At 39.2% G+C, this 26899-nt stretch overlaps 3 protein-coding genes across 7 annotated transcripts; 1 reads left to right on the forward strand and 2 right to left on the reverse strand.

Moving 5' to 3' along the window:
- Positions 1-92: 92 nt before the first annotated feature.
- LOC136262756 (tyrosine-protein kinase transmembrane receptor Ror2-like) lies at positions 93-26291 on the reverse strand. Of its 4 annotated transcripts, none has more exons than XM_066057153.1 (11): positions 26167-26291; positions 24586-24721; positions 24180-24527; positions 23684-24130; positions 23421-23624; positions 23307-23352; positions 22815-23218; positions 22345-22584; positions 21572-21952; positions 1861-1908; positions 93-1627 (listed from the first exon to the last, which is right to left on the reverse strand). In XM_066057153.1, exons 2-11 carry the CDS (start codon positions 24695-24697, stop codon positions 297-299), a joined length of 3561 nt encoding a protein of 1186 aa, XP_065913225.1. In that variant the 5' UTR covers positions 24698-24721; positions 26167-26291; the 3' UTR covers positions 93-296. The 4 variants fall into 4 exon arrangements, with proteins under 4 accessions (XP_065913225.1, XP_065913223.1, XP_065913224.1 ...); XM_066057151.1 differs by lacking the exon at positions 26167-26291 and adding an exon at positions 24775-24793; XM_066057152.1 differs by lacking the exon at positions 26167-26291 and having other exon boundaries at positions 24586-24765.
- On the reverse strand, positions 5275-7160 carry LOC136262766 (RNA cytosine C(5)-methyltransferase NSUN2-like). Of its 2 annotated transcripts, XR_010704302.1 has the most exons (6): positions 6637-7144; positions 6355-6432; positions 6176-6302; positions 5871-5935; positions 5679-5817; positions 5302-5438 (listed from the first exon to the last, which is right to left on the reverse strand). XR_010704302.1 is itself a non-coding variant. In XM_066057168.1 (4 exons), the coding sequence occupies exons 1-4, from the start codon at positions 6903-6905 to the stop codon at positions 5346-5348; spliced, it is 567 nt and encodes a 188-aa protein (XP_065913240.1). In that variant the 5' UTR covers positions 6906-7160; the 3' UTR covers positions 5275-5345. The 2 variants fall into 2 exon arrangements, 1 of the variants encoding a protein (XP_065913240.1); XM_066057168.1 differs by lacking the exons at positions 5679-5817; positions 5871-5935 and having other exon boundaries at positions 5275-5438; positions 6637-7160.
- On the forward strand, positions 8724-13268 carry LOC136262758 (uncharacterized). The gene is made up of 2 exons (XM_066057158.1): positions 8724-9016; positions 10909-13268. Exon 2 carries the CDS (start codon positions 10949-10951, stop codon positions 13088-13090), a length of 2142 nt encoding a protein of 713 aa, XP_065913230.1. The 5' UTR covers positions 8724-9016; positions 10909-10948; the 3' UTR covers positions 13091-13268.
- Positions 26292-26899: the final 608 nt, after the last annotated feature.

The following is a 26899-nucleotide window of genomic DNA, read 5'->3' on the forward strand; positions in this document are numbered from 1 at the left end:
AGCGTGTGCAAACTTGTGGTCTACACCACTTCCTACTTATCACATTAATGGTTACATAATAATCACCATCACCCACTAATTCTCAACCACAGTTCACACAATGAATTATATTTTTATCAGCTCTTGTTTACACAGCTACATGACATACAGGGTACACTCATATAGATTATATTATTGTACAAAGTACAGAAAACAAAAGCTCTCTTTGAATAAGAAAATAATATAATTTATTAGTATAATTTTATAAATTTCTCATAGTATTTGCTAGGGCTAGATTAAATGATAGAGTGAGTCATTTAGTCTGCAATGTCTTCCTCTGTTCCTGACATGTTGCAATCGTCGAATACTGATAATTCTAGGTCAACATCTTTGTCTTGGATACTTGGGAGGCTGACGGAATCTTCTATATCATCTCGTAGACTTCCCTGTGATTCAAGAGCTGTACTTGTGCTACAGTGTGTTGGTCTCCAAGTGTTCAACTCATCTACAAGTTCTCTGAAAGTTGGTCTCCGATGTGGTTCCATCTGCCAGCAGCTGCGCATTATTTCATAGATGGTACTTGGACAATCGTCAGGGTGTGACAGCGTGTGGCCTCGCCGTACTTCGTTCATCACTTGGTCATTCATCTTGCCATAGTAGGGCTGCATTGCAAATGAAAAAACTTCCCACATTACTACTCCAAATGACCACACGTCTCCTTCAGATGAAAATCGGCCATAAATGAATGCTTCCGGTGCCATCCATCTTACAGGCAAAGCTTGCTCCCCTCTCTGCTTATAGTAATCAGAATGGTATAAGGTCTGGCTCATACCGAAATCCCCAATTTTTACAACAAGCCCGGTAGCAACTAGACAATTCCTGGTAGCTAGATCACGATGGACATGATTCAGTGACGCAAAGTACTCCATCCCCAGAGCAATTTGATGACAGATGCTTACTAGTTGTTGAACGTTCAACCGAGGAGGATTATTAGATAGACTGGACTCAGTTCTAGATCGTGATGTGCTATCTAGCGGGTTCATGATGTGTCGTTGTGTACTACTAGCACTTCCTCGAAGGTACTCGTTTAGATCACCCAAGTCCATGTACTCAAACACTAAACAGTAGAAGCCCTCAGACATACAGATCCCATGTAGCTTGATAATATTGTCATGGTCAAACTGGCAGGCTAGTTTTGCTTCGTGAAGGAAATTCTTCATACCCTCTGCAGAGCTACCTTCCCGGAGAGTCTTGATAGCAGCCATTGTGAATTCCTCTCCTTCAATAATCTTCTCCACTTTGCCCTGGTAGACTAGGCCAAAATTACCGGATCCTAGGTCACGAATGTAGTGTATTTGTGTCTTTGAGATTGGACGCAAACTCTTGTCAGCAAAAGCACTGGTGCTCTCGAATGAACTCTTGGAATAATCTGGGTTACTGACATACTTGAATTTCATTGTAGCAAAGACTGGGTTCTCCAGAGGATTAGGGATTGGTTTGATAAGTGCATTGCGATTTGGCTCAACACCACAGTAGCAACAGCAACAATAGCCAATAATTATTCCAGCAATTGTGAGGACACTGACCAGACAAACGGCAGCCGCAACAAAAATGGATAGAGCCAAATGAACTTGCTTGTCATCACCATCTACAACAAAAAGAGACACAAGTTAAGACATGCATAAAAAACAATGAGACAAGCCTGGGAGACATGGGGGCTGCTATCCTATGGTATCTCAATATACACAAAATTGTGCTGGAATAACCTGTACAAGTTGCCAACAATGTGACCAGAAACCATTATGTGTTAACCCCAAATCACAAAACAAGCCACAAAGTACCACAAAACTGCAGTAAAGCCTTACAATGTGTGTGACTTACTGTCTGTTGTCACAAGTTCTCCATCAGTAGTTGAAGGTAATATGAGTTCTACAGGAGAAAGAAGGAGTTAAAAGAGATGCAATATTCTAACACACGCACGCACGCGCGCGCGCACACACACACACACACACTACTCCACACACCCAGACAAACACACACACACTATATACATCACATACCTGCTGTAATACAATTTTCCTTTGGTAGGCCAGAGCAGTTTTCTGGTAGCTGATGAACAAGCGAGGACATATCACAATCATGTGGCATGGGACAAGATCCCTCATCATTGGTAACTTTTTTTATCCTCTCACAGTAAGCTTTACACAATGGACGAGCAGAGTGCATCTGATTAATTGATGTGCTTTCAACACAGTTAGGAAATGCAAGGTGACAGGCAATGTTCTTCCAGATATCATAGCAAGCGGTGGTAGTGCTGTCTGGGGTACAATCATCTAATGCATCACTTTGTTGTTGCCGTCCATTATTCCCAATAAAGACACTGGTAGATCTGCTATAACCTTGTACATTTCTACACTCATCTGGCACTGGTTCACATGATGCTAGAAACAAGATGGAACTTGGTAAAAGGTAACAGTTAAAAAAGAAAACATCAACAATGCAAACTGTGGGCCAACATAGTAACAGATGAAGCCCAACCAGCCTATATTACTGTGTTGTATTAGCTGATACCTTATCATATCAAGAGGAATTTCAGACCATTCACCACATGAAGGAATTGAATACTACTAGTGTAAAATTATCCTAACATTATTTAGACTTTCACTAATCTAATATCTATTCACTATTCCACAAGTGGGATTACTAAAACACTTTCTATTGAACACTTAGTCATAGCTCTGATGGCATAAAGGCACATTTGTGATAGCAACACCATTCTGTTTATCTGTAAGTGGAATTACTTCAAAGAGATTTAGTTTATAGCATACTTACGACATTGTGGTATATCGCAGTATTCCCATCTGACTGGAGCATTGTCGGTAAGGTTGACGTAACACCATGGTCTCTTGCCAGCTCCGCCAGGATTGCGGCATGATGCTGTAGCATTCCATAACTCCGGGAATATAAAAGGGTGATAAAAATCTTGTTGGCTCCAAGATCTACAAGAACGTCCTGATGCCGTAACATTGATGGGACCAGTGTAGTTTTGTCCTTTCCCAACCAAACAGGAGCCTAAAATGAACATACAATGTAACTCCAGTCTGGATTAACACTTGTGATCTAACATATCACCAAGGTTACAATTCCTGCTAATGGATATGATATTATCAATTATCACAAGTAGCCAGCTAGGCTGTCAAAAACCACAGGATGGAACAGTTGGGTGGAACAGCTATTTACTAATGATTTTGTGGATTAATAAACAACACCACACTCTAACTAATGCTTCTTGTTCTCTTACCATCTGTAAAATTTTCTCCATCTTTTTGGGATGTTAAGAGAATGCATTCTGGTGCATCACCAGCTTCTGTATCAACCAGGTTGAAACAATTTCCAGAAGCATCAGAGCCTGGTGGTAGTTGGCTCTGTATATTTTGGAACGTCCTGCCTCCACATTGCATGGCCTCCATACAACTCTGACGACAAATACTTCTTCGCATGCCCTCTGAAGGACAATGTGGAAATAAGGAGTGACAAACGAATTCCCTCATTAAGCTTTGGCAGTTGTCATTGCTATCTACTATTTCAGCAAACATAACTGATGCTTCCTCTTCAAGATCACTAATGTTTGAAGTAATATTAACAAAAATGTCCCGTGGAATGTACTGACTGCAGACCCCATGAAGTAGTGAAGATGGTTCACATCTAGAGCGCAAATAAAAATAATCAATGATAATACAATTGTTGTTTGTGACAACATACACAGTCTCACAAACCTTGACTCTGGCATTGGTGGGTTAGAAATAACTTCAGGCTCTTCAACTACAAAAAACACACACAATTTACAAACTTCCATTTTGGAAACACAAAGCAACTTACCACGGTAGCTTACAAACACAGAAGGACGAACGGCCATATGTGGCGCATTCACATGTACACTTGAAGCAATGCAGGTGAATGCTGAATGATCATCTATTCCCCGTAAAACTTGTAGCAATGGCTCTGGTTCACCAGTAACTACACAAGGGCTATCACCAGCTGGTATAACCTGTCCTTCACGAGGATAAGATATGCTCGGTAAACCTGTACAATGAACATAACACAATAATTCTTCCACGTCTACACAATAAATTTTAACTAACTTTTGCTGCCAAAGTAGTGGAGATATGATCCATAGAAATCTGTGCCCAAGACAGTCTCAGTCTCCTTCTTCACAGTTTTGTTTACTTTTATTTGAAACTTGTAGAACACACTGTTGGACACATTAATGTTCAAGAAGGTTCTGTTCTTGTAACAATCAGCAGTCGGTATTTCAAAGGTGCTTTGCACTTTGGTAGCATCATCAACAAAAGATTGATTCCAGATGTGACTATAATCTTTGTGCAATTCACTGTCGTGTTTCCATGTCAAAACTTGTACACCCCATTTGTATTTGCCTCTACAGAAATCCCGCTCTTCATTTCGTTGTGTCCTTTCCCAGCTAATCAAAACACTATTATTGACCAACTCGACAGAAATGTTAAGCATAAGACGGAAATCAAGTTTTAGTGTATATGGACCTGGAGGAGGTTCAGACGGTCTAGGGTCAGGAGGCGGTACTAAAGAATTACATTATAATACTACATCAGATACACGCGTATCGCTTACCGTGTGTCAACTCCACCTCCCTTTGGTCAAAGGCTGAATAGTCCCCGTTGATCAGCATACAAAAGTACAGCCCCTCATAGAACTTGCTAAATCTATCAATGGTAAGTGACGACTCTACTCGACCTTCTTCACCAACGTTTGATTGGATTATGTAATGATAATCAAAGGACCAATACTCGTGAATAGGCGCTGGCTTTAGACAACCGGATTCGTTCTTATAACGATACCAGATTATCTTTCCGTGAGGAAAGGCGTAACCACTGCAATTTAACAAGAGGCTAAGTCCATCCAGCTTCTCTATCTCAGTCTTATTCGAGTCAACTTTCAGGTTAACAAATCCTAGGCAAAGAATAGTTGCCTTTAACGCAATACTTGGTGGTACGTTGTCAATACTCACCAGTTTCTGATTTCGGTTTGGCTGCCGGACTGGTCTGCAAGCAGGTATCCAAGGCTATCACAGAGCTGAAACACCATAGTATCGGTAGTAACGCCGTCAGCATCAAGTGTACACGGTTCATTTCACACTTGTGATTGATACTTGCCTATAATGATAAACACAACTCGAAGTGTCACATTTAATACTCGCTAACCGTACCTACGTAACCGGTGGGATTACTATGGCTGCGCGCTGTAATATCACGTGACGCATGCATTAACGGCATTAATTGATTTCATCGTGTTATCATTGGCTTCTAAACATTGTTCTGTTGCAATGTCATCTATTTCATCTTCCTGGGGCTTTGTAATGTCTTCAGTGTCCTCGCCATGCCCGCTAATTGTGGCCAGAGATTGTTCATCGTCCACATCCATCCCTATTAATAAACAACACAAGATAATGGTAGCGGTCAAGACCACAAATAGCCGGCACGATTGCGGCCGCCAGCCAAGCTGACAAGGATATTGGATGTTGTAATATTCCAGGCCTGAGGTAGAGAATTGGCATGAGTGTTCCCTATTTTTTTAAAATGCTTACATTGTCTCTTCTGATTGACTGGTGCTATGTATGAAAAAGATTGATTTTGTGGGTGCGTGTGTGTTTCACATATTATCACCTAGGCCACTTGCGAAGTCATTGAGCAGTTGTGACAAGCTGGTTAGAAGTGAGTTTGGCTCCTGTAACAGTGTCTTAACATCACTGGCTGATATGCTTACTAATCGCCGTGATAAAAATGGAAGCACAGTTGCAGTACCCTACATGACAGAAAACAAGCACAACTCACAATAATGATCCAAACAACAATCACCTCCTGTGAAAATCTGAATGGACAAGCAACGACTGAGAGTTCTAATCCCATGCAGTGTTTATTATCTGGAAGGGAAAGTAATGAACTGACAAGTACACAGAATGAACACACGCCCGCGCACGCATGCAACCTTGTGGCAGATTGCTCTGTATACAAAATTACATATTCAGGTTTTGATAACGTAACGCCTTGTGACATAAATACTCATGATGCTACCATATATACTTGAGTAAATCAGATAAGTAGGTGCAGTAAGATGGTTACTTTTGGGCCAAAATTTCTTGGCTCAATAAGCAGTCACACACCTTTACACTGCTACCATTTCTAACAACTAATTCTTGAGATGTCAGGTATACATTTCTCTCCTTTCCAGATTCAGTTCTAGTGAGAAGCTGTCCAACTGGAACATCCTTCTGAAAGCCATAGTATTCCCTATTGGATATAGCACCATTAAATCGTACAACAACTCTAATTGACTTCTCACATAATCAATTTCCGATCAGGGGACAGAAAGACATACGGATCTTCTTTAAAACAGCCACGCTGCCTTCGCTTGTGGTACCTGTAACCAACATGTTAAAATTGTGGCTTGAATATTATGTTAATAACATTACTACATACAAGCACAGACAGAGTTACACCAGCTAAACATGTGTCCCTGACTTCAATGGTTGACTTAGCAAACTACACACTACAAACTAGTACTAACCACAACACATAACATCTTGTAGTACAAGTACAAGTTTATTAAACATCACTGACTTACAGGTTGTATGCAGCTGGTGGCTTAACCACCAAGCCAATACTGCTGCTGGCCTTTTCAGGATCAGTTCCTTCAGGTAACTCAGTTGGGCTGCTATGTCCTTGTAAAGTTGGCAAGGTCATTTGTAATTGCTCTTCTTGTGTTCCTGTCTCTGTCTGTTGTTCTTGTAGCTGTATTTGTTCATGAGCTTGTAACTCTTGTGCTTGCAGTTGCTCCTCTTTCATTTGTGTCAAGTCCTCTTGTATCTGTGTCTGTTGTGTTTGTTCTACCATAGATCTATTATCTATGGTTCTACTGTTTGCTGCTCTTGTAACTGTGTTTGTTCATAACTCTGTTCCTCTTTTATCTCCTTCCTTTGTTTCTATTTGTTCTTCAGAATTTTGCCTTGCCAGTTCTTCCTTCATCTGCTGTTGTTGTCCCATCACTTGATGTGGGTTGGTCAGTTTGAGTGTCCATTGTTGGCTTCACTGATGGATTAGTTTGTGAAACTTTCTTGTCCTACCATGGCAAAATGTCACTCTTTTCTAATACTGCTACAAAATAATCCTCCAGTGTCTTGATGGTGTGGTAATATTCTGATACTACATGGTATGAAATTAACTCTGTGTGTGCGTGCGTGTGTGTGAGTGAGTGAGTGTGTGAATAATTGTGAATGTGTGTTGTGTCTGTACGTGTGGATGTGGATGCAATGCATGGTGCCATGTACACACCAAGTTTCTAATCCCATCAATTGTGCTTCTTCTACAACAAGTGGAAACATTGTCTCCACCAGAGGACGAGGCAACAACGAATCCGTACCATCACTCCAATCCACCCATTCGCCACCTTTATCCAGAACCTTATCAAATCAAACCAGGCACAATGCCACGATAATCAGATAATACACACCAATTATCTCCCACATATTTTAACCTACTCACTTTCCATGTGTTCATGCCAGGGATATGCCTGAGGCCATTCAGCCAACCAGAAACTTCAACTAAGTGTACAGCACCTGAAAAATAAAAGAAAGAAAAATTCAAACATGTGATGTTGTGTAAAGATGAAAGTATGTGTAAGGATGGCTGCAGGTTCGAGGCTACCTAGGTCCAGTCATCTCCTTTCTCCAACTTTTCAAACACACCTTATGTAGCTAAAGTCTTTGAGCAGGCTGTAGGACCAGGTGTCCTACAGACCTTCAGCACTTGTGCTGTAAAGCATTAATAAATAAATAAATAAATATGTATTACAGCAAAACAAATTAAGTCACCTAGCGCCTCTTAAACAAGACCATCTCATTTAACCAATTCCAAACAATGCTAAGTTGTGTACATCATTCTGCAATTTATTTTTGATCCCAAAGGTAGCCTCCCATTTGAAGAGTTCTACTGACTGACCCTTGCATTGTTTCAACACAGCTGCGACTATCGCTTCATTTTGAATGAGCATGTCGAGTATACCAGTCTGCCATTGACAGCCAACAACTCCAAACCTCTGGTGAGAATCCTCAGTTGAAGCCTGTAGGGGTAAATAAGAGAACCACTAATAAAATTAAGTCACCAGTTGTGCAAACTAACACTCTATAAATCTCTTTGTTATACCAGTAACTAAATTTGCGGCTGGAGGTTTGTAACCATGTGTGTGTTGTGTGTTGTGCAATCTCTACACTATACCCCCTCTTCTTTACCCTAGTAACACAGAAGAATGGGACACAAAAGTTTTTCATCCAAGGATATATTCTGCCTTAACAAATGTTTCTCCCTCTAAATTACAGCAGTTTTCTTGCATTCAGTGTGTTCCATTTGCTCTCAAGCAGGATTTTAAAACCACTAAAACTGAATTGTCAGGCTGCTCCATTCTGTGGTTCAACACACCCAATATATACTATGTACTGATACACTCCTGTGACCAAAGGACCATTCCAAGAAGAAGCACTTACAAATATATCAGGCAATGGAGCATATCAACACATAGTATACAACATTGGTTTTTAATACATGCTAAGATATTATGAGGTTGGAAATATTTGTGATTGGTTGGGCTTAATCAGCTTTGCTGTCTGCCCTTTTCCCCCAAATAATTATACAACCAAGTACTAAGAATAATACGAAACGCGGTTAAAATTACGTCATAAATAAATAAATAATTAAATAATTAATAATTAATGTTTGAGAAAACTACGAGGCCTAGAGACATGAACTAACCGGGGATAGATTCGCCTGTGAATGAAGGCACAAACGTATAATCATCGCTCCTGTTTGTGCTGATGACTTGACCATACGTGTAATTCTATATAACGCCCAGTACCACACCCTTGGTTAATTACTTACATATTGCGCGAAGAAGATTAGTGATGCCCGTGCAGGAGAGCCAGAAGCCACTTGTGTAAACAAGAAGATTACAAGTAAGTTTTTATGTTTGTAACATCTCAAGTCTCCATGCCAGCTGCCAGTGGATTCATTCACGTAAGGCCACACCAAGTCAAACCTTAGTTTCTGGTCACCCGCCCGCATGGAAAACTGGAACCCCAGTTTATGAGGACTATTATTAATATTACAGGCGCTTAAGTGTACGTGACCAAGGACAGTGATTTTTAAACACTGCAAAAGATCGAGATACTCTAATAGAGCAGTCACACTACCCTTAACTTTAATACTAGAATAGACAGATACTACTATAATGTTTTTGACTTGTCCTTGATTAGCCATATAACTATTAGTAATGCTTCTGTTGCCAGTAAGTAACTTCAGTACAGTATGTATGTAGCATTGATCACTAGCCTAATGATCAGATATACCATAGCTTAAACTTTCCTAACAATTCAGATGTGGTCCTCTAATGATTAATCTAGTAACTCTTCTAGTGGATCTAAACTTGGACTTCCTTATCACTGATCACTGATATACTGACTAGAAATCCGGTAACATTTGGTGAGCTCAAACTTCAACTTTTCCATGATTAAATAATTGCAAGTATGGTCCTAAATTAACAAGTGCATGGCATCCCTTAGTTAAAACATTAACTTAGCTTTCCCACATGATCACTGAAAAACACTAGCCTGGAGCACTCAACAACTCAACTCAAAACTTTGACAGCTACTTTACTGAAGGTTTACTGTGTAGAAGGCTGGAAACACATGCATATATAGTTGACTAAGACTTCACATTTGAAAGAGTTTCTGGTGTGTTAATATAGTTTTGGATTATTATTAGCTAGCTAATAAATAATAATTTCCTGACATAGCTAATGAAACATTTCATTTGTAAAGCAAAAGTAGCTACATGAGCAGACCCTTCCTTAGTGTTAGCTACACATTGTTGTGCTCAGCAGTGTAGCTAGCCATCAACAATTTTCCTGGTGCACTTTGCAGAAGCATAATTAACTACTTATGCTATAAGAATGTTGGTTAAGCTTGGTTGTAAACTCAATATGAAATGGGTAAATTGAGCAAAATTAATAACATTACAGTATTACTGGTGTATATGTAAGAGTCTATGATAGTCCTGAAGTCCTGATCATCCGCCCGCCCGCATCCTTTTGTTGGCTAGGGAGTGACCAGAAACTAAGGTATGACTTGGAGTGGCCTAAATAAACAATACAAGAAAACATTAAACTGACATATGCCACGCTCTTTTCAATAAGCTTACAGTTACATATAAAATACAAGTAAACAATTTTGTCTTGTGCAGCTGGCATGGCAAACTTTCTTTGTGTTGGTGTCAGGCAATTCAATACATGCTTAATCTTTTTTGCCTTCACCTGGCGTAGCATATCAAAACTAGTGTCAAATTTTATAAGTTACGGATTCTTGTCAGTGCAGCTGCCCATACATTTTACACGGAAAATGGCATTTTTAAAGGTTCAAACGTCCACACTCTTCGCCTCGTGAAAATTTCCCAAATAAAACGCCTTAAAAACGCTAAAGCAGAACCTACTCTACACAATCATACCAATCTTACAGTAAAAACGTACCGAATAGTTGATGCTCTGTCCCGAAATGCATCTGCCTGTCAAATACTTTCTAGTACATTGCGTATTGGAGAATTATTGTTATTACAAATACCCACGTGTTTTAATCAGTAAGGAAGGGGATTTCCCAAAAAAACGGGCGGAATTAAATAGAGCATTCCAGCTGCTATCGTTTGATGTGTGTTTCGTGGAAATTGGAGTACGGGAACCCACTGCTCTGATGTCTCAAAGTTATATGATTAATAAGTAAGTTTCAGAAGCATGAAATGTGTACTTAGTGTCTTGGATAAAATGGTTACAGTTATAAAGTGCTACTTTTATTTGTAGTTTTTATTTGTGGAGTATATCACACCCTGGAAAGAATGGTATGCCAACATTTGACTTAGCAAATGATGAACAGTGTTCTACTATTGATTCAACATGCTTCACTCCTCTTCAGCTAAGATATGAAAGGGTTATTGTGAAAACTTTTTTGCACTATTCTATTCCATTGGATATAACAGATGCTATCAGACAGGTTTTTAAATCAAAGTTGAAAAGAATGGGAATACAACTTAAAGGATGTGGTAGTAAGAGTCGTATGAATAAGCTGAGTAAATGGAAAGATGGAACAGAATCAACATGGTATTTCACTTTTGACAAATCTAGATCTATAGTAAACCAACAACTGTTAAAGCAAAAGCTAGAAGTAGAAGCCAAGCTGAATGAGGAAATTGTCAAAAGGAAAAGATGTGAAGAAGAGATTCTTAAACTAGAGAAAAGAAATGAACAGCAGTTGGCTAAAAAACACCATGTTCGAAAACCTCTTGCTGAAGTCAGCAGGCAACAGCAATACAATAGAAAAAAAAAGGTAGTCAGTTCAGTCCAAAATTCTTTAAAGTGTAGTGAAATGGAAGACTTTCAACCTTGTTTGCTTGAGCTGAAGGAAAATTATAGTGGCGATAGCGTGATCGTAGATGTTCATACTGGGACCTTTACTCCCAAACTTGATAAAGTTGATACTACCATTGCAAGCAGAACTCATTCTACATTGTATGTAAAGGACAAATATGCAATTTCGAATGATGCATACCATGAATTGAGTGTGATCTCTGATTTGCCAACTTTCCATGAAATCAGAAAGTTGAGCACCTCGTTGAATTCAAAATGCGAAATTAGAACCTGCCCTAATGGTGTATGTGGTGTTCAACAAAGCATTAAAAAAAGACTTGTACAATGTCTCACAACGTTTGTACAAATTGCAAATCAAGAGGGTATTCTTGTTCCGTCAACACTGAGAATTAAGCTAACAGGTGACGGTACAAGAATAGCTAGATGTTACAACATTGTAAACATTGCATTCACAATCCTTGATGAGGGGAATAAGGCATATTCTGTATTGGGAAACTACACTGTTGCTATTTTAAGAACATCAGAAGAGTATGATAAACTAGTACTGGGACTAGAAGACATCTGTAACGAAGCCAAGGACATTGAAATGCTCACAATTGAAGGCACTGTTTACAGAATTTTGTTCTTCTTAGGTGGAGATATGAAATTTTTAGCCACCGTTTGTGGCATTGAACAAGCAAACGCAAAATATTCCTGCATTTGGTGCAAATGTCCAACTGAAAAGAGATCAGACATGTCGTTGGAGTGGTCGATAACTGACCCAGAAAAGGGGGCAAGAACCATTGAAGAAATTCAGACAAAATCTAAACTGGGTAAGCGAAACAAAGACAGATTCAGTTGCTGTCAAAGTCCCATTTTCCCATTTATCCCTATTGAACGAGTTGTGATTGATTCATTGCACTTATTCTTGAGAATAGGAGATGTTTTGATTAATCTGTTGATAAGGGATCTTAATATTAGAGATGGAATCACCAAAGCAACAATAGAAATACCAATCAACAGTTATACAAAGCTATATGAAATTTTTTTATATGATAAATGTAACATTCGGTTTAGGTGGAACATCGGCCGAGAGTCCAAGCAAATTAAATACAGAGACTTAACAGGTCCAGAAAAAGTAAGGCTTTTTACCAACATGAATATTGCTGAAGTATTTCCAACACTAAAGAAGGCCAAAGAGACTGGAGAATTATGGAAAAAAATTTTTTCATTGGTGTCAGATATCAACAAAGAGAAATGCAATGCAGATGAACTGCATATAAATATCACACTTTGGGTCGAACTGTTTCTTCGGGTCTATCAAACCAAGGATACTACTCCTTACATACATGCTTTCTCAAAACACGTACCACAATTCATTCAACTTCATGGCAACCTGATTTCGTTTACACAACAGGGCTTAGAGAAGCTCAATGACGTCAGTACCAAAGAGTTCCAGAGAGCATCTAACCACCGTAGTATCGAAGCTTTAAGACAGATGTTAGAAAAAAGGAACCGACTAGAAACTTTGGAAGATGAAGGTCATGCACGAATTAAAAATTCACAGAAATGTAGCAAATGTAAAAAGAGCGGACACAACAAAAGGTCATGCAAGGATGAATTTGATTGTCAGTGTTAGACTTCCATGTTTCATTAACAGTTAAGAGACGCTAATTGTTTAACAATGCTTGTGTACAGTAACAAAAGTTATTTGTAAAATATTGTTTCATCTTTACCAAATGTGGCTAATGTGCCATAATCGTACACAAAAGAAAATGTTAAGGAGTACCCTGTATCTAATGGTTTAGCCATTAGGATGTTGTCCTCATCGTACATATATTCAACAATTCGCCTGCTCCTCCGTATGTAGAACATTACCGTTTCTAACACAGCATAGCCATAATCAGCATTAGCATTGATTGCCCGGAAATGCCAATTGTCTCCCAACAAGTGGTTGAGGTCTTTGTAATTCTGGATTTTGTACTGTTGGGTTCCTCCAACTACCTTTCCAGGAGTTCCAGCAGCCTTTAGCCCACCATTGAACAACAGAAGATCAAAAGGCATTGTAATTTTTATGCATGGTGATCCTTTCCTATTGCAGGTAAGACTTCTCTTGATACGATAACTTAAATCCTTATACAGGGAATAAGGCTCAACCACCTCGGGCTTGGGATTCTTCGCAACTGGGGGGAGGACTGTTCTTCATCTAACTCTTCTAATTCTTCTTCGTCTTTCCATTCATCATAGGACTCCTCATATCCAACATAGTGAATCTTCACACGTCCGCTTTTCCTCTCCACGATTTCTACTGGGTAAAGTTCCTCTCTCTTTCTCTTAATGAAACTCTGACGGCTACGACAATCTACTTTGCAGTGCGAGTTCACAAGCTCTTTATAGTTTGCTGCATCCCACTTCAAATGTCTTGTACGGCGAGTCTCCATCACAACAGCCTGTATAAATTTAAAAAAACGTATACGGAAGAATGCGTAATCGCACTTGAAAGGATTCATTTGACACTTTGTACAGACTAGTTTTGATATGGCTACTAGGCTCTAGTGGCTTGGCTGTCTTCCTTTATCTGGTTCATCTGGCTTGCATACGCCTACAGCATTGTGTAGCTATCTCCTGAAAGTTGTGTATGCATAACTATAGTGTGTCACCCATCACTGTGCCATTGCTACATCACTGATGAACCTTACTTAGCTCTAGTTGATGTTGATATGCATTGCTGTATATTGGCTAATAATTTTTATCTGCATGGTGATGTTGCCTATAATGTATTGCTGCATACAATACTGCAATAATGTATAATTCTCTCCTGTATGTTTTGTATACATATACTTTGTACACATCACTGTGCCATTACCACACCAATGATTTACTGGCACTTAGCTACTGGTGGCCTTTAGTTACGATGCCACTATTGTGTTATATCTGTCACTACTGTGACATATTGAGTTGATTTGGAGATAATGCATTCACCACCTAATAGCCTCACGGGGGGGCCTGTCACGTTGGTGTATGTACTTGGTTGTATGTGACGCGGTCCTAGTAATAATAATAATAATAATAATATTTACAGTCAGTGGGGAGGGGACCTCTCATGAGTACATACATGTACTAATATTAGTATGCAATTAAAGGAACAATAACAAAAATATATAACTACTAGAGCTGAAACAATGATGGTTTTTAGTATTCGAGTACTCCTAGAGTTAACATCAAGTACTAGTTGCATGTACATGTAGTCATACCCATTTGATATGTTTTGTACCAAATTTAAACATCATGTGAGCTGGGTCATGTGATCCTAATGAGTACATGAGTACCAATTTTACTATCCAATCCTTGACGAGTACTTGTTGAGTATTAGTATTTGTTTCAGCCCTAATAATCACTTATTCAAACTGTACAGTACCGTTGCTATACCATCGGAATATCTCAAGCTCACTGCATATATACATCGGAATAACTCAAACAACAGACATACAAATTTTCAAGGTTTTCACAGATTGACATACGTATTTCAGGATTTCTGCGGCTTTATTTTCAAGGATCACTTGTATTTTACTGAGGCTACCTATTAGAAAGCATAGAGACAATCATTAACTTTTGAGGATGAAAATTTCACAGAAGCCAAGCAACTGCAAAATCCATGAAAATTACGTCCTTCGAAATGCATACATATATGGTAAACCTCCTCAATTATAAAAGATATATTGGCTGCATGAATGGTCTTGATTCTTTACCAAAAGAGGAAAACATTAATGGAGAATTTTTGCTTCCTAGAAAAGACCAGGGATCACAACAAGGTCACCCCTCAAAAGCAGCCAACTTTGTACACCTGCTTAGATTGTAATACAGGCAACTATTGTCTAAATTCAGGTCAGGTTTACAGTACCTGTCTAGTGCAGCCACCTACTTATTAAGGACAAGAACCCTAGTTTAAGAGATGGCTACAGCTTTTGCTATACCATCAAGAGTTCATAATCTGGTGTACTTACTTGTGCGGACCAGTGCTGAGGTTGGAGCTCAATGTTTTCCAGATCATGGGATTCTTCTGCATAGTGCCATCACCACTATATAACTACACACTTTGTCATGTACACACTACAGACCACACCTGCAGGGAACGTCACAGAGTATCCGATAATACGAGAGTGCAACACGAGTTCCACAATCCTAAATAAGTTAAAATCAGTGTAAAACATATCATATCACCACACTCTGTGTGTGTACACAAGAAAATAATGCAAACCAGTCAGTCAGTCAGTCATATTGTGTGTGCATTTGCTGGTTGTGTGACACACAAGAACGAGTACCTGGGTGATGCACAGGTATAGTCTGCCAAACAGCAATAGCCTTTGCTCTGTGTATGTTGGTACGCATATAACATTATGTATGTATGTGTGTAGTGTAGTGTACCACGCATTGTATGACAATACTACAAGACGTGTTAAGTTAGTGTAGTGTTTATTAACTCACAACTAATTATTGTGCACACACAATTCATTTACAATGTAACCTGAAGCCACAAACCTGCAGGCAATATCCATAAACTATTATTTCAGGCTATCAACAATTTACAACTTTATGGGCACAAAATTTCAGTTTTCTTTGTTCTTTCACCGGTGGACAGCAGCACCCACCTCAAAATAGAAGTAATCTGCAACTCTCATTTATATTCAATAGTTAATGTACTAGCTTGTAAATTTAGATTGTACATTTAATGTAATATTAAATAGCACTTCTATAACGGCACTCCTATTCTCTCCAAACTCACTAACAAATTTGGGCCCAAAAGATAAGCACTCATACAACCTTACTGTGTAGACCAACAAAGAACCTATCATATGAGTAACAGCACTTCACTACAGGAACAGTGCTCCATCTTTAAAGCCTGGCTTCAGATCATCACATCACCTGGCTAACACACACAAACAGGCTGGCTAGACAAAGCACAGCAAATGATCCTGACAACATAACAAGTTGCTTATGGCTATCCTTTTACCATCAGTTAGTAGTACTGTGAAGCCCTTTAAATACCAGAACTGTTTACGAGGCTTTAAAATATCACCATACATTTTTAGTACAGACAATTGACACACAAACATGTTTACACCACATGAGAACATAGCTACTTGTTCCAGTACAAAACTATTGGGACTGGACACAAGTTTAGTGTTTTTGGTGAAGGCTCAGGTGAACGTGATCCAGTATTTTAAAAAATAATTATACTACATACATTTTTGGCAATACTACTATTAAGCGCAAATATTTAGAATCAAGCATTTTGACAAGAAAAAATTTTTTCACCACTGTGTTGAAGAATACACTAAAGGCAAAAGTTTGACGAATTACAATGGAAATTATCAAAGTTACCAATTCCTATTAATTTTTGTGCTATACAGTACCTTATGGCAATATTACAGAGCGGTGCCCTAAGTACATCCATGAAGAAAAAAAACAAAATGTTGTGAATATTTCTGCTAACAATTACTCCCCCACAAATCTTCTCCAAAATAGCACTTAGTTTATAGCACGGGGCTTATTGAATCTACCTATGTAGGTATGCTGTGTGTTATATTAGAAAAAAGTCATAAACAGTTGCAAGGTATATAGCTACTGTGACTATATGTATTATTATCATAATCAGAAAAAAATACCACAATGTGAGCCTTATTTAGAAGTCTGGATTAATTAGAATATTGTTATACTAAACTAGCTGATTATCCCATTAACTGAATGGAATGAAATTCCATTACAGTACCTAAAAATAATTCCAATACAATACCTAAAAATAACCAGTTTATGTAGTATAAATGTACAGGTTACACTAAAATAATAATAGGTAAGTACTTGGTGACCTGATCAACGTGATGTCACCTTGAGAGTTGAATGAAAGCATTAGAGGTTGATTAGCCAGTTACACTTACTAAACAACTATCAGGGGCAGATCCAGACTTTTAAAAAGGGGGGTTCCACTTTGGAATTGCAACTTCAGCCTAGCTGTATAAATTGAAGACCAAAAAAAAAAGGTCATCACCTGCTGACAACAGCTGCCACCTCACCGACTATATTTCCTTCCTTATTTATAACTAGATATATAGCTTGCTACACTGCTCCTCAAAGACCACTGTGACTGCTCTATTAGAGTATCTCAAGTGAGAAGGCTTTTCAAAGGGGGGTTCCATGGAACCCTTGGAACCCCCCCTGGATCTGCCCCTGACTATGTTAACTGGATAACAGTCTACCCTCCAGCTGCTTATTACAGTTTAATCATTTACTGTTTATTTTATCATCTCAACTGATAGGAGCCTATCAGATAACAAAATAATTTTTAGATGGTGATTACCATGGAAACAAGACTGTATTTCAAATAATTCTAAGAATTTCTGTAAAGCAAAGAACTGTATGTTGTCTACCTCATCCATTGTGATATTTGATTTGAATTTTCAGTTATTTTTGATGTTCAAATTCATCTTCTAAGAGGTGTAGCTGTTCAACTACTTACGATAAGTGATCTGGTAGAAACATTACTGTAGGGAGTTCATCTTGGACTAAACAATAAGTAATGAATTGATATTAATATTCACCAGTCTTGGTAAAACTTTATCTATTGCATTACTAGTAATTTAAATGACTCCACCAATAAATAACCACGAAAAAGTTTTACATTACAAGAGGCAATATACAAGAAAGATGCTTTGTTATATAAATCCCTAAATACATGATCACAGATCGTGCCAGGAGATTTGTTTTTGGTTTTCAACAGACTTTAGTTCTGTTACCCTTATAAAGACAAAACTCACTTCTTAATGTTCTACAAGATGCCATTGTACAACACATGGACTAGCTTCCCTAATAGTACAATCATGCACTTCTTCATATGCATGAGCTAAAATGGCGATCGATTAAAGCACTCCATGATACAGCCTCACTTGAAGGACCCTCCAAATAACACACTGAACACACTTAACCTCTCTGTACACTTTATAGTTGTAACATGTCTGCCTGATGTGTCCACCATCAGCCCTCGTGCTTCAGATGGACATATCAGACAGATGTGTGTATATCAGGAAGACCACGAGTGCCCGTGTTACAACTATTATGTAACACTTCTATTGCAAGCTAATAGCCTGCCAGGTGAATAATCAATCACCCATGCCAATACAAGTGAAACCACTGGATTCATTTTATATACATGCCTGAATGATTTGATTGTAGCTAGGCAACAGGTAACATTGCAGCTACATTTGTTATAATAAATGGACAAGTCCTAAAGATATCATGGAAAAGTTGAGCTTTTGCAAATCGCGGGGAATTTACAAGTGTTTTAATGCTATCAAGTTGTTTAAAGACTAATTACAACATAGAGTTAACTAATACTAAAGATCTAAAGGGGTAAGCTTCATTGTACAACTCATGTTATTTGTAATGTAGGTATGGTCCCTATTCAAAAATATGCCGAAATGTTTGTGTATGCATAATAAGATTACTTCTCATCTTCAAGTACTGTTTCCCTACTTCTAGCTATAGATGACAAGGATACTGAAATGCCTCCATCTGAGTGCTTCTTGTGGCCAAACTTGAACTCATGATAATAGTCATGTGAGCATTAATGTATTCCCATAATCTATTTCAGTCTGAGCTTTTATAAAACAAATTGGGCAGTATCGTTGCCTCGTGAGTAAGAGGGCAACCACAGGGTAATATCAGATACGTATACGCAAAAATTCCTTTGATCTGCCCACGCAGTGTTACATTTTCTGATGTAAATTGCAGTACACACCTCTACTAGTACAATGTCACCTTTGAGGCAACCTTCTCAAAATCAGCTTGCCACACACTTTTTTCCACTACAGTAACGTTTACCATCACCCATTAATTGTCAACCACAGTTCACACAATGAATTATATATTTTTATCAGCTCTTGTTTACACAGCTACATGACATACAGGGTACACTCATATAGATTATATTATTGTACAAAGTACAGAAAACAAAAGCTCTCTTTGTATAAGAAAATAATATAATTTATTATTAATTTTAAGTTTCTCATAGTATTTGCTAGGGCTAGATTAAATGATAGAGTGAGTCATTTAGTCTGCAATGTCTTCCTCTGTTCCTGACATGTTGCATTCGTCGAATACTGATAATTCTAGGTCAACATCTTTGTCTTGGATACTTGGGAGGCTGACGGAATCTTCTATATCATCTCGTAGACTTCCCTGTGATTCAAGAGCTGTACTTGTGCTACAGTGTGTTGGTCTCCAAGTGTTCAACTCATCTACAAGTTCACTGAAAGTTGGTCTCTGATGTGATTCCATCTGCCAGCAGCTGCGCATTATTTCATAGATGGTACTTGGACAATCGTCAGGTTGTGACAGTGTGTGGCCTCGCCGTACTTTGTTCATCACTTGGTCATTCATCTTGCCATAGTAGGGCTGCATTGCAAATGAAAAAACTTCCCACATTACTACTCCAAATGACCACACATCTCCTTCAGATGAAAATCGGCCATAAATGAATGCTTCTGGTGCCATCCATCTTACAGGTAAAGCTTGTTCCCCTCTCTGCTTATAGTAATCAGAATGGTATAAGGTCTGGCTCATACCGAAATCCCCAATCTTTATAACAAGCCCAGTAGCAACTAGACAATTCCTGGTAGCTAGATCACGATGGACATGATTCAGTGACGCAAAGTACTCCATCCCCAGAGCAATTTGATGACAGATGCTTACTAGTTGTTGAACGTTCAACCGAGGAGGATTATTAGATAGACTGGACTCAGTTCTAGATCGTGATGTGCTATCCAGCGGGTTCATGATGCGTCGTTGTGTACTACTAGCACTGCCTCGAAGGTACTCGTTTAGATCACCCAAGTCCATGTACTCAAACACTAAACAGTAGAAGCCCTCAGACATACAGATCCCATATAACTTGATAATATTGTCATGGTCAAACTGGCAGGCTAGTTTTGCTTCATGAAGGAAATTCTTCATACCCTCTGCAGAGCTACCTTCCCGGAGAGTCTTGATAGCAGCCATTGTGAATTCCTCTCCTTCAATAATATTCTCCACTTTACCCTGGTAGACGAGACCAAAATTACCGGATCCTAGGTCACGGATGTAGTGTATTTGTGTCTTTGAGATTGGACGCAAACTCTTGTCAGCAAAAGCACTGGTGCTCTCGAATGAACTCTTGGAATAATCTGGGTTACTGACATACTTGAATTTCATTGTAGCAAAGACTGGGTTCTCCAGAGGATTAGGGATTGGTTTGATAAGTGCACTGCGATTTGGCTCAGCACCACAGTAGCAACAGCAACAGTAGCCAATAATTATTCCAGCAATTGTGAGGACACCGACCAGACAAATGGCAGCCGCAACAAAAATGGATAGAGCCAAATGAACTTGCTTGTCATCACCATCTACAACAAAAAGAGACACAAGTTAAGACATGCATAAAAAACAATGAGATAAGCCTGGGAGACATGGGGGCTGCTATTCTATGGTATCTCAATATACACAAAATTGTGCTGGAATAACCTGTACAAGTTGCCAACAATGTGACCAGAAACCATTACGTGTTAACCCCAAACCACAAAACAAGCCACAAAGTACCACAAAACTGCAGTAAAGCCTTACAATGTGTGTGTGTGTGTGTGTGTGTGTGTGTGTGTGTGTGTGTGTGTGTGTGTGTGTGTGTGTGTGTGTGTGTGTGTGTGTGTGTGTGTGTGTGTGTGTGTGTGTGTGTGTGTGTGTGTGTGTGTGTGTGTGTGTGTGTGTGTGTGTGTGTGTGTGTGTGTGTGTGTGTGTGTGTGTGTGTGTGTGTGTGTGTGTGTGTGTGTGTGTGTGTGTGTGTGTGTGTGACTTACTGTCTGTTGTCACAAGTTCTCCATCAGTAGTTGAAGGGAGTTCTACAGGAGAAAGAAGGAGTTAAAAGAGATGCAACATTCTAACACACACACACACACACACACACACACACACACACACACACACACACACACACACACACACACACACACACACACACACACACACACACACACACACACACACACACTACTCCACACACCCAGACAAACACACACACACTATATACATCACATACCTGCTGTAATACAATTTTCCTCTGGTAGGCCAGAGCAGTTTTCTGGTAGCTGATGAACAAGCGAGGACATATCACAATCATGTGGCATGGGACAAGATCCCTCATCATTGGTAACTTCTTTTATCCTCTCACAGTAAGCTTTACACAATGGACGAGCAGAGTGCATCTGATTTATTGACGTGCTTTCAACACAGTTAGGAAATGCAAGGTGGCAGGCAATGTTCTTCCAGATATCATAGCAAGCGGTGGTAGTGCTGTCTGGGGTACATTCATCTAATGCATCCAATTGTTGTTGCCATCCATTATTTCCAATAAAGACACTGGTAGATCTGCTATAACCTTGTACATTTCTACACTCATCTGGCACTGGTTCACATGATGCTAGAAACAAGATGGAACTTGGTAAAAGGTAACAGTTAAAAAAGAAAACATCAACAATGCAAACTGTGGGCCAACATAGTAACAGATGAAGCCCAACCAGCCTATATTACAGTGTTGTATTTGCTGATACCTTATCATATCAAGAGGAATTTCAGACCATTCACCACATGAAGGAATTGGATACTGCTTAGTGTAAAATTATCCTAACATTATTTAGACTTTCACTAATCTAATATCTATTCACTATTCCACAAGTGGGATTACTAAAACACTTTCTATTGAACACTTAGTCATAGCTCTGATGGCATAAAGGCACATTTGTGATAGCAACACCATTCTGTTTATCTGTAGGTGGAATTACTTCAAAGGGATTTAGTTTATAGCAAACTTACGACATTTTGGTATATCACAGTATTCCCATCTGACTGGAGCATTGTCGGTAAGGTTAACGTAACACCATGGTCTCTTGCCAGCTCTGCCAGGATTGCGGCATGATGCTCCAGCCTTATGTAACTCCGGGAACCTAGAAGAGTAGTAAATATCTTGTTGATTCCAAAATCTACAAGGACGTCCTGATGCCGTCACGCTGATGGGACCAGTGTAGTTTTGTCCTTTCCCAACCAAACAAGAACCTAAAATGACCAAACAATGTAACTCCAGTAGGGATTAACACTTGTGATTTAACATGTCACAAAGGTTACAATTCCTGCTAATGGATATGATATTATCAATTATCACAAGTAGCCAGCTAGGCTGTCAAAAACCACAGGATGGAACAGTTGGGTGGAACAACTATTTACTAATGGTTTTGTGGATTAATAAACAACACCACATTCCTAACTAATGCTTCTTGTTCTCTCACCATCTGTAAAATTTTCTTCATCTTTCTGGGATGTTAAGAGAATGCATTCTGGTCCATCACCAGCTTCTGTATCAACCAGGTTGAAACAATTTCCAGAAGCATCAGATCCTGATGGTAGTTGGCTCTGTATAGTTTGCAATGTCTTGCCTCCGCATTGCATGGCCTCCATACAACTCTGATGACAAATACTTCTTCGCATGCCCTCTGAAGGACAATGTGGAAATAAAGAGTGACAAATGAATTCCCTCATTAAGCTTTGGCAGCTTTCATTGCTATCTACTATTTCAGCAAAAATAACTGATGCTCGTTCCTCAAGATCACTAATGTTTGAAGTAATATTAACAAAAATGCCCCATGGAATGTATGGACTGCAGACCCCATTAAATTCTGTATATGGCTCACATCTAGAGTACAAATAATAATAATAAATGATAATACAATTAATCAATCACTGTTTGTGACAACATAAATAGTAACTACTCTCTCACAAACCTTGACTCTGGTATTGGTGGATCAGAAATAACTTCAGGCTCTTCAACTACAAAAAAACAATAACAAAAAACAATGATTTTGAAATTTCCATTTTGGAAACACAAAGCAACTTACCACGGTAGCTTACAAATGCAGAATGACGGCTGGCTCTGTGTGGAGCATTCACATGTACACTTGAAGCAATGCAGGTGAATGCTAAAGGATCGTCTAGTCTCCGTAACACTTGAACTAATGGCTCTGGTTCACCGGTAGCTACACAATGGTTATCACCAGCTGGTACAACCTGTCTTTCACGAGGATAAGATATGCCTGGTAAACCTACAATGAAGAACGTAACACAATAATTCTGTCATGTCTACACAATAAATTTAACTAACTTTTGCTGCTAAAGTAGTGGAGATATGATCCATAGTAGTCTGTGCCAAAGACAGTCTTAATCTTATTCTCAACAGTTTGGTCTACTTTTATTTGAAACTTGTAGAACACACTGTTGGACACATTAATGTTCAAGAAGGTTCTGTCCTTGTAACAATCAGCAGTCGGTATTAGAAAGGTGCTTTGCACTTTGGTAGCATCATCAACAAAAGATTGATTCCAGATGTGACTATAATCTTTGTGTAATTCAATGTCGTGTTTCCATGTCAAAACTTGTACACCCCATTTGTATCTGCCTTTACAGAAATCCTTCCCTTTATTTCGTTGTGTCCTTTCCCAGCTAATCAAAACACTATTATTGACCAACTCGACAGAAATGTTAAGCATAAGACGGAAATCACGTTTTGGTGTATCTGGAGCTTCAGACGGTCTAGGGTCAGGAGGCGGTACTAAAGAATTACATTATAATACTACATCACATACACGCGTATCACTTACCGTGTGTCAACTTCATCTCCCGTTGGTCAAAGGCTGAATAGTCCCCGTTGATCAGCACACAAGAGTACAGCCCCTCATAGAACTTGCTAAATCTATCGATGGTAAGTGATGACTCTACTCGCCCTCCGTCAACAACGTTTGATCGGACTATGTAATGATAATCAAAGGACCAATACTCGTGAATAGGCACTGGCTTTAGACATCCAGATTCGTTCTTATAACGATACCAGATTATCTTTCCGTGAGGAAAGGCGTAACCACTGCAATACAACAACAGGCTACCTCCTTCCAGCGCTTTTATCTCAGTCTTATTCGAGGTCCCATTATAACCTCTCAGCTCAACAAATCCTAGGCAAAGAATAGTTGCCTTTAATGCAATACTTGGTGGTACGCTGTCAATACTCACCAGTTTCTGATTTCGGTTTGCTGGTCTGCAAGCAGGTATCCGAGGCTATCACAGAGCTGAAATACCATAGTATCGGTAGTAACGCCGTCAACATCAAGTGAACACGGCTCATTTCACACTTGTGATTGATACTTGCCTATAATGATAAACACAACTCGAAGTGTCACATTTAATACTCGTTAACCGCACCTACGTAACCGGTGGGATTACTATGGCTGCGCACTGTAATATCACGTGACGCATGCATTAGTGGCATAATTAATCGATTTCATCATTGCATCAAGAAACTCATGTGTTATCATGGCTTCTAAACATTGTTCTGTTGCAATGTCATCTATTTCATCTTCCTGAAACTTCATTTTGTCTTCAGTGTCTTTGCCATGCCCACTGATTGTGGTGAGAGATTGTTCATCGTCCACATCCATCCCCACGATCCCTAGTAACACAAGATAATGGTAGCGATCAGGACGTCCCACAAATAGCTGGCATGATTTGGCTGCCAGCCAAGCTGACAAGATTATTGGATGTTATAATATTCCAGCCCTGAGGTAGAGAATTGGCATGAGTGTTCCCTTAGTTTTTGTAAAAAAAAATATGCTTACATTGTCTCTTCTGATTGGCTGGTGCTGGGATAGTACCCCAAAATAACTGGTCCCACACCTATGTATGAAAAAGATTGATTTTGTGTGCGTGTGTGTGTTTCACATGTTTTTTAACTAGGCCACTTCCGGAGTCGAGTCATTGAGCAGTTGTGACAAGCTGGTTAGAAGTGAGTTTGGCTCCTGTAACGATATGCTTACTAGCTAATTGCCGTGACAAAAATGGATGCACAGTCGTAGTACCTACATGACAGAAGACAAGCACAACTCACGAAGTGACCCCAAACAATAATCACCTCCTAGCTGTGAAAATCTGAATGGACAAGATGCTTTATTGAGTGGACAACGACTGAGAGCTCTAATCCCAGTGTTTATTATCTGGAAGGGAAAGTAATGAACTGACAAGTACACAGAATGAACACACACGTGCACGTATGCACACAGTCACCAGTGTTGGGAGTAACGCGCTACTTATGTAACGCGTTATGTAATATTATTACTTTTGTGGTAACAAAGTAATATAACGAAATACGCTATAAAAACAGGTAATATAACTCAAGTTACTTTACTTGCAAATGTAACGCGTTACCTAAGTAATATAGTTACTGTAACGAATCTAATATTACGTAATATTATTACTAAAAGTAACGAAGTTACTAAACTCGTTAGTAACCCACTGAGTAACACCTAGCCACAACGAAGTAATGAAGCCTACTAAGTGAGGCTTATTCACCAACTACTTACTTATATCAAGACTTGCACATTGTCCAACAACGCAATCGTGTCACGTGATAAGGTGGTAGTTTCACACGTGACAGCTTAAGGCTATGGACACAAAGTAATATAATATGTAATATTATTACAGTTACTTTATTTTATGGGTAATATGTAACTGTAACTAAATAGTTCAGCTGCAAGTAATATGTAATATGTAACTAGTTACTTTTAAAAAGTAACTTGCCCAACACTGACAGTCACACACCTTTACACTGCTACTGTTCTATACCATATGCGTATTTTGTACCATACGCGTATGGTACATACCATATGCGTATACGCGTACGGTACAACCATACGCGTTAGTCTCGCGCAGCCAGACCACTATTTCTCCCCACGGCGCTTATCGATTAGAGATTATAAGTGCCTGCTCGAAATTAGTCTCGTGCCCAGCCGGGCTCGCGCTAATGCGCATTAGCGCGAGCCCGGCTGGGCACGAGACTAGCTCGAAATAGGGTGAATTCGCATTGCATGCTGGTTCTTTTTTATTTAAATTTTAAGGGTGCATTATCAACACCTATAAATTTTATTTATTTATTTTTATTTTAATACTTTTTAATGCAGTTCAGGACTGCATTCAGCATTAAAGGTCCTGAACTGCATTAAACACTGGGATTAGAGCTCTCAGTCGTTGTCCACTCAATAAAGCATCTTGTCCATTCAGATTTTCGAGGTGCTGTGCTTTTTAATCGAGGTGCTGTCACAACTGGCCTATTGGAAGCGTACCAGACCCTATTTCGAGCAGGCGCTTATAATCTCTAATCGATAAGCGCCATGGGGAGAAATAGTGGTCTGGCTGCGCGAGACTACATACGCGTATGGTACGGGAAATCGTACCATCTGAGTATAGCTAACATAATATCAAGCAGAAGGTTTTGCACTGCCGTACCTATTGACTACGCCTGATGGCACTCTACTTTCATTTCTGTTGGGGAGGG

This window comes from Dysidea avara, chromosome 8, assembly GCF_963678975.1.
Source record: "Dysidea avara chromosome 8, odDysAvar1.4, whole genome shotgun sequence".
NCBI classification, from domain to species: domain Eukaryota; kingdom Metazoa; phylum Porifera; class Demospongiae; order Dictyoceratida; family Dysideidae; genus Dysidea; species Dysidea avara.